Raw genomic sequence first — 17,912 nt, 5'->3', positions numbered from 1 at the left:
CAATCCCAGCAGGTGGGTCAATATTATAAAGGATTGAATGTAATCAGATAGTGAAGTGAACTACAACTGAATCCAAACGAGAAGCTGAGTCAGGCTGCCACCAGAACTCTAGAAGGAGCATGTGATGCCCGTTCAAGCCACCACTTTAACCTGGACTCAAACATGAAGTAACTGCACCTTTTGGCCCATCATGAATCTTCTGGGATTAAAAGGATTAATCAGATAAAGAAAATTGATCATTCACTCTGAAATGTCTATTTCAAAATATCAGGTGAGGAGGATCCAGGAGGCCAAGACCAACGCACTCCTATGAATTTACAATGCCCTCTGCTGGAACTCCAATAAATAAAAACTAACTAGAATGCCCAGCATCAAATATTGCATTATATTTAAAACGTAATTTTATAAAATGAGGTTATGACTTTTGACATATATGTTGACTTTGTTGATTCATTGCCTTAAATTAATTGCTTTAAAATAATTTGAGCCAATGGTTTAACTAATTTAACTGCAGAGAATTTCAGGTTCCACAACATAATTCATAAAAAATTCCTATACAGTACTTTCAAAACTCAGAAAGGTTAAATATATATTTATGTGTTTGTGCTTCAGTTTTGAGAGCTTGAAAAAAAATTAAGTGAGGAGTGTATATAATTTTTTCATGAGGTTTACACCTTACCTGCTTCCTTTTTGTCATAGTAATGATAGATTCCAATGTCTTGGTCTAAATAAATAAGGACATAAAAAACTGAATTATAATTCTGGCACTTGAAATTAGACATGTTTCTTGGGAGGGTGGGCACTATCTTATAACACAGAACTGAGAACCCATACATGCAGTCGTAGAAATACTTCCAGAAACACCCACTGAAAATACTTCAAAATGATTTTGGGCCAGCACCACTCAAAGACCTTAATGGGAAACTGTCCAAAATAGATGGGTTTTGAGACTCCATCTGAAAGCCTTCCTACTGATTTACATATGGTTCTACAATTAGAAGGGAGTTCTAAAACTCAGGGAGTGGGGGGATAACTGAAAAGGCCCTCTCTTTGATGCACAAGAAGGTACAGGAAGCAGGACCATTCCATTGACACGACTTGAGGACCAGCTCTACTGGCCCTTCCATCACTCAACTGTCACCTGGCAGCATACATTCCATCAGGCTGCAGCAGAGAGGAAGAGAGGGAGGCAACTGGGCCATTCTTTCAGCTCTGCTGAGAAGCCAGCTACATTTGGTGCCTCTTCTCCTTGAGCTGCTTCTAGCCCAGCTGGTTGTCACACACAATTTTTTTAAATTTAAGAATCAGTGGCTGAATTTGCTTTTTCTCTGTTTACTTACCAATAGCGTTTTTCTTTTTCTCTTTTATCTTTTAGATTGGCAGTTTTGGGGCAATGGCTGTCCTTGTTCTTATTGATTTTATGTAAGCCACTATAGGAGACCTTCCAGGTGGAGAGTACAGAATGCTTTAAATAAATAGACAGATAAAGCCCACTAGGCTAGTTGATCTTACAAGCAAGGCTACAAATAGGGCCTACAAAGATGCACTTATAGCTTGGGCAATTCATACTGGTGCCTAGGAAATTTTTCAGATGAACTAGCCCCAAACTGGGGCAGGTGAAAGGAACTTCTAATTCTTGAGCTGGATGCAATCCACCGGGGTTCAGTCCATGGCCACTCTATTTCCCCCACCCACATAGCTTCACCTCCCTAGTGGGGTGTTGCTGGAAGAATGCATTGTTTCCTTTTCCCCCTGGCATTTCTGTGTTGCACACTAAGAAATACAGTCTTTCTCAGCATCCAGCATAAAAGGCATGTGCACTGCCAATGAATGAAGAGACCACTCTGATTCTCCACCAGAAGCTTGCTATATTTATGTCCTGAGAGCTGAGAAAGGGAAGCCTCTCTCTGGCTCCAAACTTGAACCACAAGCAGAAAGAGACTGCAATGAGCAGTGGCGAAGAAGAGACATGGTTGATAAGCAGAACTATAAAAAAACCCTATTCTTCCCCACTGCTTAGCTGTTCGGTCAGCAAGCAGTGAGTAATAGGCGGAATGGGGTGAGGTGGGGGGGGGGTCACACAAAATAGGTTTTAAAACTTTTCTAAAATTCAGTTTTATGTGGACTTTGATGGCATACAGATTGGTATGCCAGAGGCAACCTAAGATGGTAAAGGTACTCCTGGATACCAACACTACCTGCACCTTCTGAATTTAAGGAAAGCCCCAAGATGCAAACTAGGTCCTTTGGGAGAGCCTCCATCCAAGATCAGTTACACACTTCCATCCAATTCAGCAGGTTTTCCTACCCACAGTACCTCTGTTGTATATGGATTTAACTTCAGCTTCACTCTCATCTACCTCAAAACAACCTCCAGTTTAGGAGGTTCCTTAGCCTTCTTGAGATTTTAAGATGGAAAGGACACATACAAACTGCTTGTCACCCTTACAATGGTGGCACTGTAGTCCAAAACCCCCAAATGATTTCACATCAGCTGTTTCATTTAAGGTAACCTAGAAGGATAGCATAGCTGAGACATCCAGAAGAATCCATAGGATTGGCACCTTTGCAAGGCTCTTTCACCAGTTACTAGATGGGTGACAACTTCACATGTTGTAAAACACAGAGATGTTCTCTATTTTGAAACAATAAGGAAATTATTTTACAGAGACAGGTATAGAAATTATTATACAGAGACATTGTTCTTTCGAATTATCTTTTTTATCCTGAAAGTTGCTCTGAAATCAGTACAGTTAGTGGTTTTTGTTTATACATGAGAGCAAAGGGCAGGCTTCTGTATTATGTATGTTCTGAAAAACATGAACAAAATACTACATGTTAATTTCTGAATATTGCTAAAGCTGGCAAAACGGTAACATCTGCTTTACCTTGAACATGCAAGGTGCTCTTCAAAGACCATAGGTGCATTTCAGAGAGAAAGACAGTCATCTGAAGCAGCTGGCAGTTAATTCTAGAAGAAGAAGAAGAAATTGAATTTGATTGTCCATTAAGCTGAAAAAAGAACACTTATAAAAACTAAGAGCAGCAAGTATCCCAATTTTTAATTCTTTCACAGCCAAAAGCAACTAGTAGGGAATTCATAGATTATGTTTATGCCTACTTTCCAAATGTTATTCCTCCGATAGCAAGGTTTGTTAGCCCCAAATGCTTGCACACAACGTGACTATACCAGCATGTTCAGATACTACCAAAAGAGGAGCAAAAAATGTATCTGCACAAAAGCTTAGCAGTTTACTTTTCAAGGAGGTAATCAGTTTTGATGGTAAGAGGGAAAAAGAGCAAAGGAATAGCAAATTGCTGTTTCTAAAAGACACCAGAAGAGTAATGAAGGGAGCCTAGACAGAAAGAACAGGTAAGTAGATGCAAGGGAAGGAAGACATATTATATTTAAACTTGAAGTTAAATAAAATACAGGGGGGTGAGAAAGGGAGCCAGTGTAGAGAGCAGAAAAGGGAAGGAACACAGGTAACAAATGGAACAGAACAGTGAAATAATTCAAACAAGAACAAAGAGGTTTGGGAAAAAGGGGGAAAAGGCAAATAATGTTTTAGTTGCCTCAAAAGAGAAAACAGGCAAATTTGTTGTTGTTGTTACTTCCTGCCCTTCACCCAAAGGGTTCCAGGACAGGTTACGACAATTTAAAACATGTATTTTAAACAGCTGATATTACAAACATGGACACAAGATTGAAAGCTTGTGCAGTAAATAAGTTAAATAGAAAGAAAAAGTGAGAGAAAGAAGAGAAGGAGAACAGAAACGTGGGTTTATTGGAATTCATTTAACAAATTAGAGGTAGAAAGAAAGAAAGAAAGAAAGAAAGAAAGAAAGAAAGAAAGAAAGAAAGAAAGACATCAAAAATCCTATTTAAGTACAAACTGTGTTCACACAGAGCTGAAGGGCTGCAGCATCCTAACTTCATATCCATATTTATGCTCCCGCTCTGCTCTTCCTGTCTTCACTATACATTTATGCTTTCTCAAACATGCTAAATAGTGTCCTATTCATCAGTGAAGATGGAGTCCTCACGTCCTAAGTGGTTTTCTCTCTAAATGGGGCTCTGTAAGTGGAAGTAGCCCTGCCAGGATAAGGTGGTTTGGGGAAGAACTGAACTTACTTTTGAACCACTGTGCTCAGTTAATGCTTTCCCATTTAAATTCAAGTTGCTAGAATGACTCATTAAAAGGTAGGGAGTTGTTTGTTGCTCTGAAAATTCATCAACTCAAAAGACAAAACTATATTCAAATTCTTTTTGTTTAAAACTCTAGCATGCAAGCCAAAGATAACAATGGGGTGGCAAAGTGAGGGCTTTGTGAAGATTTTTAATGTGCGTCAGTATTATCCTTATAAATGTGCCTTTTAACAGCAACACACTGATGGATATAAAACTAAAAATATTCTATATTGATTTGAAAGTCACACCGAAGCGCATATTGTCAAAAAGGCCTAACTATGGCTTGTATAATAATCGCTGAAAAGAAATACATTATCTGATAACCAAAGAATAGTGGCATGAAAATCACACACTGTAAACTTATTTCCATTTGCTGAGAAGTTGTTTCATGCTCCACTGAATTAATTCTTCACATTTTTAAGAAGTCTGGAAATAAGTCCTATCTTTTGCAATTATAAGTGGTCATGTTATAGCTACAAAGCTTTCAATTTTAAGACATTTACATGTGTAACAGTACCAAAATTATATCAGGTGGTTAGTCCTTTCTTCTGGGCAAACATAAGAAATAGAAAATGCTTTATTTAACTAAGGCTTCAATTTTCATGTACTGAATAGATTCCATGTCCTTAGGTCTTTAAGTAAAATATCAAATATCATGAGCTCTGCAATGAAATTGTTGGGAGACACCATAGTCCAGCTTTTATAGACATCCACTCATGCAGTCACAACTTTTAAAAGCATTAATTTACCTCAACAATATTCAACCACTATTTTTATTAGACACTTATTAGACTACCTATCCATGCCTTAAGGTTAAGTTGTTGAAAACAAGGGACAAGATATTTTTGATGTTGGCTTTCTTTGGGAGCTTGGTCAAATCCCCGCTTTGCCAGCCTCTAGACATGGAATCAAGACTTCTTTTATTCTACAGTGTTTCAAGACTGATACCTTGGGGGAGGGTGTATGGTGTGTGTTAATGTAGAAAATCCCAGAGCAGTTCACAAATCTTACTCTCAAATACGTAACTGTCAGGACTGCCGCTAGGTCCCAGCTCACAGAGGACCAACGCCCAGTGGATGTTATATACAAAAGTCTTTATTAAAGTTTAGTTTCCATTTCCAAGCTCTGGGCGCGCAGACCCACGTCTTGACGCTAGACCGGCTAAGTCCCCTCTGACTCACTGCTCCACCCACACCAGTTTAAGATTCTAGCCCGGCTCCACCTCCTACGCTGTTCTTTCCTTCGCTGGGTCCTTCTGCCCTCTGGGGTTCCCTCCTTCCTGGACTCCTCTGACGCTGAGCCTCCTGAGTCTTGCCCCTCCCTCCGGCGGGCTTTAGGACCTGGCTCCCTTCCCGGGCTCCCCGCTGTGCCGCGCTCCTGTACATTTGAACTTGGCGCGCCCGCCCAGCCGGTGACTTTCCTTCTGACCGTTTCCCCGCTTCCTGATGTGGGCGACACTGGTCCCGACTCCTGGGACTCCCCCTCCCCACTGCGCTCTGGTGGAGACGCTGGTCCTGATCTCCAACTGCTGCTCAGGGACTCCCCGCTGGCCCCTTCCTCCTGGGGCTTCCCCCCTGGAGCCCCCTTTGCTCTGGCCACCGGCGCTCCCTTCTGTGAGTCCTCCGATTCGCTAGAGAGGCTTGTGGAATAACTCTGGCCACTGTCACTGCCTGCGCCCCCCTCGTACACCTCCTCCTCACTCTCCATTTGTTCCCCTCCTGTGTCTCTCCTTCTGAACCCCTGACAGTAACCAACTGAAACCATAAAAACATCTTCAACCTAAAAACTGAAGCAATTTAAAACAAACCCACAGACTTTTACAGTTACACAAAATCAGTCTAATTATACACACAGTCAGGCAACTAAAATAACCCAATGAAAGGAAAGACATCCTCAACATCATAGAGTCATAGAGTTGGAAGGGTCATCTAGTGTAACCCCCTGAAATTCAGGAATCTCAGCTAAAGCATCCATGACAGATGGCCATCCAACTTCTGTTTAAAAACCTCCAAGGAAGGAGAATCGACAACCTCCCAAGGCAGTCTGACGGTCCACTGTTGAATAGTTTTTACTGTCAGAAAGTTTTTCCTGATGTTAGTCAAAATCTCCTTTCTTGTACCTTGAGGCCATTGGTTTAAGTCCTATCCTCCGGGCCAGGAGAAAACAAGCTTGTTCCGTCTTCCATGAGACAGCCCTTGAGATATCTGAAGATGGCTATCATATCTCCTCTCAGTCTCCTCTTTTCCAAACAATTCCTTCAACCGATCTTCATAAGGCTTGTTTTCCAGAACCTTGATTATCTTGCTTCCCTCCTCTGTACATGTTCTAGCTTGTCAACATCTTTTTTCAGTTATGGTGGGCAGAACTGGACACAGTATTCCATGGACTCAGCTATGCAAATAAAACGTTTTAAGTGTGTTTTAAGTGTGATATACAATGTGATACTAAATGGCGATGGCGAGCCTTATGAAAAATTCAATGTAGCTTTAAAAACACTTCTTAAAAAAACATTTTCAGAACTTTTTTTATATGTGTGTAGATTTTACCGAGATGTAGTCTGACCAAGGCAGAACAGAGTGGTACTATTACTTCCCTTGATTGGGACACTAATACTTCTGCTGGTGCAGCCTAGAATAGCATTGGCTTTTTTTTTGCTGTTGCATCAGTTCAAGAAGGACACTGACAAACTGGAACGTGTCCAGAGGGCAACCAAAATGGTCAAAGGCCTGGAAACGATGCCTTATGAGTAACGGCTAAGGGAGCTGGGCATGTTTAGCCAGGAGAAGAGGTGGTTAAGGAATGATATGATAGCCATGTTCAAATATATAAACGGATGTCACATAGAGGAGGGAGAAAGGTTGTTTTCTGCTGCTCCAGAGAAGCGGACACGGAGCAATGGATCCAAACTACAAGAAAGAAGATTCCACCTAAACATTAGGAAGAACTTCCTGACAGTAAGAGCTGTTCGACAGTGGAATTTGCTGCCAAGGAGTGTGGTGGAGTCTCCTTCTTTGGAGATCTTTAAGCAGAGGCTTGACAACCATATGTCAGGAGTGCTCTGATGGTGTTTCCTGCTTGGCAGGGGGTTGGACTCGATGGCCCTTGTGGTCTCTTCCAACTCTATGATTTTATGATTCTATGATTCTATGAACAGATTGTTGACCCATGTTAAGCTTGGAGTCCATCCCTAGATCCTTTTCCCATGGGGGAGGGGTTATTGGGTTGTTCTTGATTTTATTTTGATTATGTATTTTGTGTTTTTATATTGTGAACCACCCTGAGACCTGCGGGTATAAGGCGGTATACAAATAGTAAAAATAATAGTAATAATACTATTAATGGACTGCTAGTAAGGCAGGTGTTCCCCTTCTTATATTTATGCATCTGGTCCTTCCCGCCTAAGTGTAGAACTTGACATTTGTCTATATTTAAATTCATTTTATTAGCTTGGACTCCGTTCTCCAATTTATTAAGGTCATTTTGAATTCTGATTCTGTCTTCTGTGGCATTAGCTACCCCTCCCAGTTTGGTATCATCTGCACACTTCATGAGCACCCCCTCAATTCCGTCATCCAAGTCATTTATGAAGACATTGAACAACAAGGGGCCCAAGACAGAACCCTGCGGTGCCCCACTTGGCACTTTTCCCCAGGATGTTGAGGAATCATTAATGAGTACTCTTTGAGTTCAGTCAGTCAACCAGCTACAAATCCATCCAACAGTTCCCTCGTTCAACCCACATTTTACAAGCTTCCTCGTGAGAATATCATGGAGGACTTGGTGAAAATCAAGATACACTTTGTCTACTGCATTCCCCTAATCCACTGAACTTGTATCTCCATCAAAAAAAAAAAAAAAATCAGATTGGTCTGGTATGACTTATTTTTGAGAAACCCATGCTGGGTCTTAGGAATCACAGCGTCCTTTTCTAAGTAATCACAGACCAACTGTTGAATGATCTGTTCAATATCAAAGTATTGCCATTATGCAGATACTAAATCCACCACCTCCCAGCCCCACACAGAATAAAAGTAAAACACACATGCAGCACTCAAAGAAATCATAGGAACAACAATGTTGTGATGCTATTCCCCTTTCTTTCCACACACCCAGCCTGCAACTCACCCAGGCTCATAATTTCCTCATAGTAAGTGCTTCATAGCCAGAAACATTACCTAAATTCCAGCTACTAGAAATCCAGAACTATCACCCTGACAACAGTTCCTTCCAGCTCTCAACTGAGAGGCTTCTTCTTGAAATGAAAGGTGGCATATGAATTATTTTTTAAAATAATAGTATTACTTCTGCACATACACACATGGCTAATTGAAGTTTCAGCAGCTGCCCTTTTGCTCTACTGGTCCTCTCACTCGACAGGTACTTTCTGAAAGAGCTGAGGTGGCCAGCAACCTCTGGCGGCAGAGGAGCTAGATGTTCTCAAGTTATCCTCTCTGCTCTGGTAATCTTTGTGCCCCTCACACTGCTACCACCAAAGTCCTCAAGGTGAGCTTGTGGCAGAGACTCCATCCCTAAAAACAGCACCTGGTACAGATGAGAACCAGAGAGATATCCTGTCCCAAAGGGATGCAGATTACTGGATGTGAAAGAAAGATGTATTTGTGACAAAGGAACAGCCATGCTGATTGCAATCTTTCTATTAAAAAAATTATACACACATAAACTATATATATATATATATAAGCAAAAACTATACAAAACAATGGTGTGTTGCTATAAATAGCTTTGCCATTGTGCATCACTGTTTTGATGGTGGGGGCAGCAGGATAAATAAATTTTCCTTGGATCTCAACAATGTAAAATTATTTTAAATAGAATGATAATAAAGCGGATACTGTGGATCTACATAGAAGAGTCCAGTTCCATGAGAGCTAGAGGCTCATGGCGAAACCAGCAATGTCATCAAGCAGGGAGCAAAGAGGAACAGGACCTTAGACAGCTCCAAGAAACCCTGCGAAGGAAGGTACATGAGATGATAATGGAGCCAACTGAAGCCTCGCGCAGGCTGATCTGGAGTGTGGCAGGCTCTGCTTCTCTAAAGAAACGGGGTGGCTATTTAAAGGTATCTCATGTTATTTTGTAGCCTTTGAATTCTGTGAGGCACAGCAGGGGACTCGTCCTCTGTCAGAGGATGGTGGCGGTGTTTATTTGTTATTTGTTTTTATATTTATATCCTGCTGAAGCAGAGCAACCACTTAATGCCACCAATTAATAATGTGGCAGATCCACTCCCACTATCTGCCCCCTATTAAATATAGAGCACCCACCTCACTGTGCAGCAATTACATGAATTTCTACCATTTACCACAGGCTATTGTTGGGGGGCTTGTGTGAGGGAAAACTTAGTGATTAGAGCAGGCATGGGCAAACTCGGCCCTCCAGATGTTTTTGGCCTACAACTCCCATGATCCCTAGCTAACAGGACCAGTGGTCAGGGATGATGGAAACTGTCGTCTCAAAACATCTGGAGGGCCAAGTTTGAGGGAGCATGGATTAGAGTCTCAGGCAGGAGTTGATTAAACAAACAAGAAAAGTTTTATTAAACTAAAGAAGTTTATGAAACAAAATCATAGAATCATAGAATCATAGAGTTGGAGGAGACCACAAGGGCCATCGAGTCCAACCCCCTGCCAAGCAGGAAACACCATCAGAGCACTCCTGACATATGGTTGTCAAGCCTCTGCTTAAAGACCTCCAAAGAAGGAGACTCCACCACACTCCTTGGCAGCAAATTCCACTGTCAAACAGCTCTTACTGTCAGGAAGTTCTTCCTAATGTTTAGGTGGAATCTTTTTCTTGTAGTTTGAATCCATTGCTCCGTGTCCGCTTCTCTGGAGCAGCAGAAAACAACCTTTCTCCTTCCTTTTATATATGACATCCTTTTATATATTTGAACATGGCTATCATATCACCCCTTAACCTCCTCTTCTCCAGGCTAAACATGCCCAGCTCCCTTTCCCCAGTCCTCAATGAATTTGTGATCTTTCTGATATTTAATTTTTCCAGTCATTCCAATTCTGCATAATCCATAAGTTTCATTCTCCACTCAGTCAAGGTCGGTAGTTCCTCTTGTTTCCATTTTTGGGCCATTAGTTTCTTGCCGCTGTAGTGCATATTGAAACAGTTTATAATCACATCTTTTTATCTCTCTTCCTGTTATTCCTAACAAAAAGGCTTCTGGTTTTTTCACAAACGTATATTTAAACATCTTTTTCAATTCGTTGTATATCATTTCCCAGAAACCCTTTACCTTCTTACATTCCCACCACATATGAAAAAATGAACCTACTTTTTCTTTACATTTCCAACACTTATTACATGTTTTATACATTTTTGCTAACTTTATGGGTGTAATATACCATCTGTAAACCATTTTCATAATATTTTCCTTTAACGCCGTACATGCAGTGAATTTCATATTATCATTCCATACTTTTTCCCAATCATCCAATTGTATATTATAACCAAAAGCTCTGGCCCATTGAATCATGACCGACTTTATCTCCTCATCTTTTGTTTGCCATTCCAAAAGTATTTTATACATTTTTGACAATATCTTAACATCATTATCAATTATCTCCGTTTGAAATTTTGTTTCTTTCTCTGTAAACCCCCTCTCTTTAAGGTCCATTTTGAACCTTTCATTTACCTGAAGATAATGCAACCAATCATACACATACTCTTTAACTTGTTCATATGGCTTCATTTTCCATTCCCCCCCCCTCTTTCATTACTAACTCACCATAAGTTATCCAATTTCCTCTCATATTAATTTTCTTTACACGGAGTATCTGAAAACTGTTTACGGAATATCTGAAAACTGTATGTGATGAACAGACAATGCTAGTGGGTTTTAAAGAGGCTTTGTGATAAACCAAGGTATATTGTAAGAAAAAAACTGAGATGGAAGGTTATTGTAATGGGAAAAGGGGGCTGCTCGTGCGTAAGCGTTTAAGTCCTCCAAGCTTTACCATCAGTTCCTAAACTTTCCCAGTCCGAGGAGCCATGGGTGCATGGCTACCTCAATCGCTGGCAGAATCTGTCAGTGGGCGTTTCCGGAATTTACGCCAACATAAGAGTTCCTTGACGGAAACTCTCCTTCTGGATTCTCTGCGTGACAGTTTCCTCCGCGGAGTGGGCGTCCCCAGCGGAGGTCCTGAGCCCTCCCCGCTGTTCTCACTAGAAACATCTTGGAGCCATTTCTCCGATTGAGTTTCTGCAGGAACTCTCCCTCTCCCCCTACTGGTTCCTTCCTCCGCATCCGAAGGTCTCCTAGCCTCCTTGAGCCCTTCCACCACCTGACTCTCCGATGGCAGTTCCCTGACAGTTATTATCAAATTGGCAATACTACATAGAAAATGTGTAAAGATATGAAAAATGGATGATTGAAGGAGGTACTGGTGGAAGTTCAAAAACTGTAAATTGGTAAACATGGTTGTCAAAATTATTTGTTAAAGAAAAACTTAATAAAAATTTATATATACAATAAACATGCCCAGCTCCCTTAGCCGTTCCTCATAATGGGTCAGGAAATGCATTATTTCAGGTAGAAGTTAACTTGTTTACTTCAAGTAACTCTAAGATGTCTTAGGCTTAAACATATCACTATAGGCAAAGCTCTTCTTAAACTTCAGTTACTAAAAATCAGTTGTTACACTTCAGGTGGTAGATGTTCAGGTTTCTAGAACAGATAGGAAAATGCTCAACTCAGTTTCTATTACTTAGATATTACAGTTAAATACTTTCAACACCATACAGTTTCCTTCACAACTTAATACTTTGGTTCATGAGCGAGGGGCACACCTCCTCAGTTGCCCACTCTTAACCATCCCACCCCTGAGCTCTTCTAGATGGTATAACAGACCCAGGGGGTCACCTCACTCCTTGTTGTTGGGTTGGGAATCTTCTGTACCTAGAAAAATTCTCCCCTCCTGGCTATACCGAGACCCAGGTATCCTTAATTCCCACAGGATCTACCTCCCAGAACACTCCTGTCTGTTTACCTTTCCCAGACCCTCCAACACGGTCTTAATGCCTAAGCTATCAGGCTCCTTCCTCTAGCTATGGATAGTGTAATCAGTGTGTATGTTTAACTTAACTCAGAACCAGTTCTCACTCCCTATTCTCCCAACCTGAAACCTGTCTAACATCTCAAATCAAATCAAATCCTATCCCTCTTTTCAAATCCAGCCCTACCTAACTCTCTCCCTCAGAAACTGCTCCTTTTATTCTCTCCCCCCCCCCTCAAAGTGCTGACTCCAGCACTCTGGTGGAGTTTCAGAGGAACTGCATCACCAGACTCTATTCTGGCTCTGCTGTCCATCACACCTGCCCGCCCTCCCAAAGGAGCACAGTGCAGCTGGAGGGTTGTATCTTCCAGCCAGTTGTCCTGTGAATAAGGTACTGGTAGTTCACCCCCAAGGATGTTGATTGAACCTCATCATCAGCAAGAGTTCTCCTTCATGCACTGCAAGATCCCTAGGTTGTGGGTTGTGATAGGAAGGATCTAACTCTCCCTTTCCCACATTCCAAAGATCACTTTCAATTGACACAATAGTTGGAGATCCATGCTGTTCCAGTAATGACATCCATATTTTTCCCAAGTGTAGTTTTGCCCAGAATATGCTTCCATAAGCATAAGGGGAAAGACAATAGTTTGCTTATTTCTCCTCCCCCAGCACTCTCTTGTATCCCCAAAAATCTGTCTGGCAGGGCTGGGAAACCCCCTGGAACAGGGGCAGTATTGGGTGCTAGAGGAAATTTCAGTGAAAACCATATCCTCTTTACTTCCAGTAGAACTCCCCACTACAGTGGAACCCATTCTGCAATAGGAGAAAACCTTCCATTGCTGGAAGGATCCAAAAAATTGCATTTTAAATGTTGGAAAATGCAATATATCCAGAAGAGATGTTCTAAATATTACCTTGAAACACTTTCATCCTGATAATAAAATTAATTGTGGTGCAGCAATAAAACTGAGATTTGCAAAAACCAAGCAGGCTCCAGTATGGTTTCAAATTGGATGGAGGATCACATGTTGAGATTCCTGCACTGTAGTGGGTTGGACTAGATGACCCTTGGTGTCCCTTTCAACTCTATGATTCTAACTGTATGTTCATTCTGCTAGAAGTCCATAGTCTAGAAAATCTCCAAGTAAGGTAAAGGACTCCTCAATAGTTGGTGTTTGCCCACAGACAGTTTTCCAGGTCTTGTGGCCAGCATGACTAAACCGCTTTTGGCACAATGGGACACCATGATGAGTGCCAGAGCTCACTGAAATGCCATTTACCTTCCCGCCACAGCAGTACCTATTTATCTACTTGTGCTGGTATGCTTTTGAACTGCTAGGCTAGCAGAAGCTGGGACTCCAAGTCTCATTAATTGTGTTAGCTCTGAAAACCTAATACCAGTCTTCTGAAAAAGAAAAAGAATTCCCCTCCCCACCCAAATTACTCATTGCTGCTAGTGAACTTTATCAATCATTTTCAAACCACCCAAACAAGCTACAAGCTAGTAAAGTTCCATTACTCTGACGTTACAATGTGTGAACATATATACTGTACAAGATGTCACAAGCAATCTGTGATAGACAGTATGAGAATCAGCCCAAATTCTGTCTATCAAACCCAAGAACTGTTCAGGTGATTTGACAAAAGAACTGGCAATGCAAGTGGGATTTTGCTTCCCGCTTTCCAGGCTTCAGCGTAATCCTGCAAACACTTGCTTCAGACGTTACACATCTTCAGACGTTACACAGAGTCTTCACTTTTATACAGATGGCTGAACTATTCATGCATACCCTAGCCAGTGGGCCTCATTAAGTCTCCATCAGGCCATTTTGACCAAGCTCACCTCCTGCTACACCTGACTTCAGGTACAACATCTAGTATTGGGCAGCTAAAGGGGGGGGGGGCTTGGACGAAAGGGGCTTTGGGGACACCAATGATGCTGTGTGCAACTCTTCCCAGAAACCGCATGGGGGAAAATGAGTCACCTGATGTCACTGGTCCCCAGAAGTCTATGGAAATAAGATTCTGGCCTGCCAACTGGATCTCACCCTCCACTTGGGGCATGGCTACTTGGTGGATCCCCATTCCTGCATTGAATAACATGAAGCGGGTTATATCTCCCAGATTTGTCTACTATTGAACAAGGTATTGTTTCGTGTCTCTATCACTGATAAATGCTATGACTTTCAAAACAGCTTAACTGAAGTAAGTGGTAATAAGATTAAACAGAGCAACAGAATAACTTAAGGTAATGCTATTTATTAAAGAGGATACATATAGTTTATATATCAATTTTACCTGTGACAACATTGATGAAGGCTGGCACTCAGTGTTCAACTGATGCTGGAAGTTAGCTTACAAACCTTAGAAATGTTTATCAAAAAGGATATGCAAAGTGATCAAAGTACAAATTGTTAGATTCTGAAGAGGATTAAAAGTTTTACATTCATATTTTACTAGAGAATTATTTATTATTTATTTAACTTAATAGTCATTTGGTCTAAGCAACTTACAAAAGATTAAAGCCAAATGCATAGTATAAAAATAAACAGAAAACATTACAATAAAAAACATCACAAAAACCGTAAGGCCTGTGTCGCTTATTTGATAGCAGATGAGTGATCCAAACTAAAGATATCTCTTGACACTTGACACAGGATAACTATAGGAATCTGAACTGCCAACTCTTTTAAGAACACTATTTCAATAAGTTATAAATTGAAGTGTTGAGAATCATACAGTTTTAAGACGTTATTTACTACAGAAAAGATAAAACTATTTTAAATATGAATGAGAATTAATTAAAGAGAAACCATTTCTAAAAATTCACAAAAATTGTAAGAATAATCCACTTAAATTAAACACTACGTTTCTATTTCTGCCTTTCTGTTCTTTTCTGATCTTCAAACAGAACTGCATTAGGAAAAACACTTTATTTTCAGATATGCCCACCTCCATTGAAGGAAAGAAAAGAACCATCAGCATTTACATTCTAATAATTCAAGATTGCTCCACTACTCGTTTAGGTTTATTGTGTGTCCTTGTACAGATAGGGAGGACAAAATGACTTTGAAGAAACATATGCACTTGTTCAAACATTTCAGTAATCACATTTAAAATAATTAAGTACCAAAAATAAAGCATTTGCATAAGTGTAAATGTTATAATTTTAATACATTAATTTTAATATGCACCTTTTCTTAGCAGCTCAAGACAGACTCCTTCCATCTGAACATGAAAACATGAATATGAAAACATTCCTAGTCTACACAAATATTTGGCTCTGGTCATTGCTCACTAAGCACATATATGATTGCAGGGATTTGTGTGTTTACAGCCCACATGTGAAGTGATGGAGTCCACATGTGCTGGCCTGACCATGTGGAAAGTCTCCAGGAGTTTGGAATACTTCCAAGGCTTATAAGAGACTTATAACATGATGTAACTTATAACACGTGAAATGGGTTAACCGCCTAGCTTTTTCTATACTGAGAGACGTAGAAGCCAGCTCCTCCATACTAGTGATACCTTGGTATGAAGAAAGACCATATTTTATAATGCCACTCATCAATATATTAACCTTTGGGGAGGGGTGTTTTTACAATCAAGTGGTATATATTTTAAGGAATGACTATAATAGCAAACCTATAATGGCTGCTGACACACAATCCCCATAAAGTTGTCAGGCTATAAAGAACATGGCATCTTAATTTATCACTCCTAGTCGAGGTAAATGAGTGATGTTTAAAGATCTCTTAAATTAAAGTTGCTAGAAATTAAAGTTCAATACCCTCTTATACCTAATAAGGGGAACATAAGTTTCCCTCATATATGCTGGGTTTGGAAAGTAACATCTAGCTATGTCATTTGCTCTTGGCGCTTGTTTCAGCACTTCCTCCTTTTATACTTTTCTATTTTAACTAGAAAATGACAGAATATTCTGGGTTTCACTTTTTCTTTGTCTTGTTTTCCAAATTGGTATTATAGTTACAGCAGTTCATTATTCTATCACAAAAATCTTAATCAGACACCTGAGTTTTCAAATAAATAGAACACCTGTAATCTTACCACCCCAGGCATCTATTACCACATTTATTATATTATACCTTTACCATTTGTTTGTATGACTGAAATAATTAGTTGAATTTCTATCATTAGGTCTCTTGATGGACTGATAGTGGTCACTCTTAGGAAGTTTGGCTTTCTGCCACCTTGTAAGACCAGTCCTCTAACAATGAATTTGTGTCTATAAAGAATACTCTTAGAATATTTATTATCCAATTAACACTTTTCCAATTAAGTAAGAGTCAGGAATAGCTTCCTAAGCTAACCTGTTCTTCCTGTTGTCTGCATATTCTAACGTTTTAATTTGCAGCTCAGGAGGGAGTCATACACCTTACCACCAGTTGTCTGTGTAAAAACATTACAGTATTTAGTAGAAAAATATATTGTAGAATTTACTAGCTTAATTAAGCATTATCTGCATTTGTGAACCACATTATACTGAGGTACCATTTGGGCTAGAGTCCCATTCTGCATGGGAATATTAAAATTTAAGTTAATTTAAGTCAAAAGAAATAGAAAAGCAATCACAGTCTATGTTTCTTTCAGACAGTCTGGAGGCAGAAACACAAAAAAATGCACTTAGCGTATGTCATTATCTAGCCCTTTAGCATCATTTTAAAAGCTTATAATTAAGAACCATCTTTGGTAGAAGGCAATTCTTTCCAAAAGAACATGTTTTAACTGTATTTTTTTTAACTCAAAGATACCAAACATATTTCTATCCTTTACGATGTGAAGCACTTGCCAGGCATTTAGACCTCTCATACCAAACAGAGTTAAACTTAAAGTACTACACTGAACTACAACAAACTGAGTTTTCCTGTATGCAGTTTTCTAGGTAAGAGTCTACCACTTTTATTCGTAATGGGGGAGTGCAACGTAAGAGGAAAAAACTATATTACTAGATTTGTTGCTAGATCAAGCAAAACAACTTAATAAAGCACCACTATATTAATAGGAAAACTGCAGAAATATGCTAGGGTTGCCATATTTTGAAGAGCAAAAAAGAGGACGCTATGGCAACTCTCGTTTTAAATACCCCTGCTATATGTAGGCTATAGACGCTGTGATATATTGCTGAGGGGGGCAGAAGAGAGGACGAAAGCAAGACTTCAGGCACCAATTATGTCTATGTCTCCTCCAGAAAGTATAGCCAGAGACATTTTGGCAAATTTAAAAAATCCAACCGGACAGAAATCGTAACCCTGAAAAAAAGGATGTGAGCTGGAAAAAGAAGACCATGGCTAGGCTAAAATATGCCAACTGCTAGGAGGAGGGCAACAGAACACTCTCCAAAGCAGAAAGCACTACTGGTGGGTCAAATGCATTAACTTTCAAAATGCATTTATATCTCCTAACCCTATTATGTACAAAATACATATATCTGGTTAGCTACCTTGTTTGAAAATTTGCAGTATATCAAACTGTGCAGTAATGTTTAATTTCTACATATTCATATAATTTTGACCATTTATGTAAATGGTATTCACAGAAAAAAAGGATTAAATGTATTTCCAGAGTGCTGCTACAAAGCACCATTCATCTATGTAGTAACAGGTACAAAAGACTTAAGACTGGAGTCCAAGAAGCAAGATAGGTCATTGATACAGAAGCCCCCTCTAATGGAT

At 40.0% G+C, this 17,912-nt stretch overlaps 1 protein-coding gene across 6 annotated transcripts in view; it reads right to left on the bottom strand.

Moving 5' to 3' along the window:
* WDPCP (WD repeat containing planar cell polarity effector) overlaps nucleotides 1-17,912 on the bottom strand; it is a 181,783-nt gene that overhangs the window by 124,935 nt on the left and 38,936 nt on the right. For all 6 annotated transcript variants that reach the window (XM_083730282.1, XM_083730283.1, XM_083730281.1 and 3 more), the window contains exons 2-3: nucleotides 2,889-2,971; nucleotides 680-724 (exon numbers count right to left, since the gene is read on the bottom strand). In XM_083730282.1, the coding sequence (XP_083586408.1) occupies nucleotides 680-724; nucleotides 2,889-2,949 (106 nt within the window). In that variant the 5' untranslated portion in view covers nucleotides 2,950-2,971. The remainder of the gene's footprint in view (nucleotides 1-679; nucleotides 725-2,888; nucleotides 2,972-17,912) is intronic.

The sequence above is a fragment of the Podarcis gaigeae genome (assembly GCF_964106915.1).
Source record: "Podarcis gaigeae genome assembly, chromosome: 3".
In the NCBI taxonomy this organism is placed as follows: Eukaryota; Metazoa; Chordata; class Lepidosauria; order Squamata; family Lacertidae; genus Podarcis; species Podarcis gaigeae.
The sequence above is the reverse complement of the archived record's forward strand: the minus strand, read 5'-3'. Positions and strand labels throughout refer to the sequence as shown.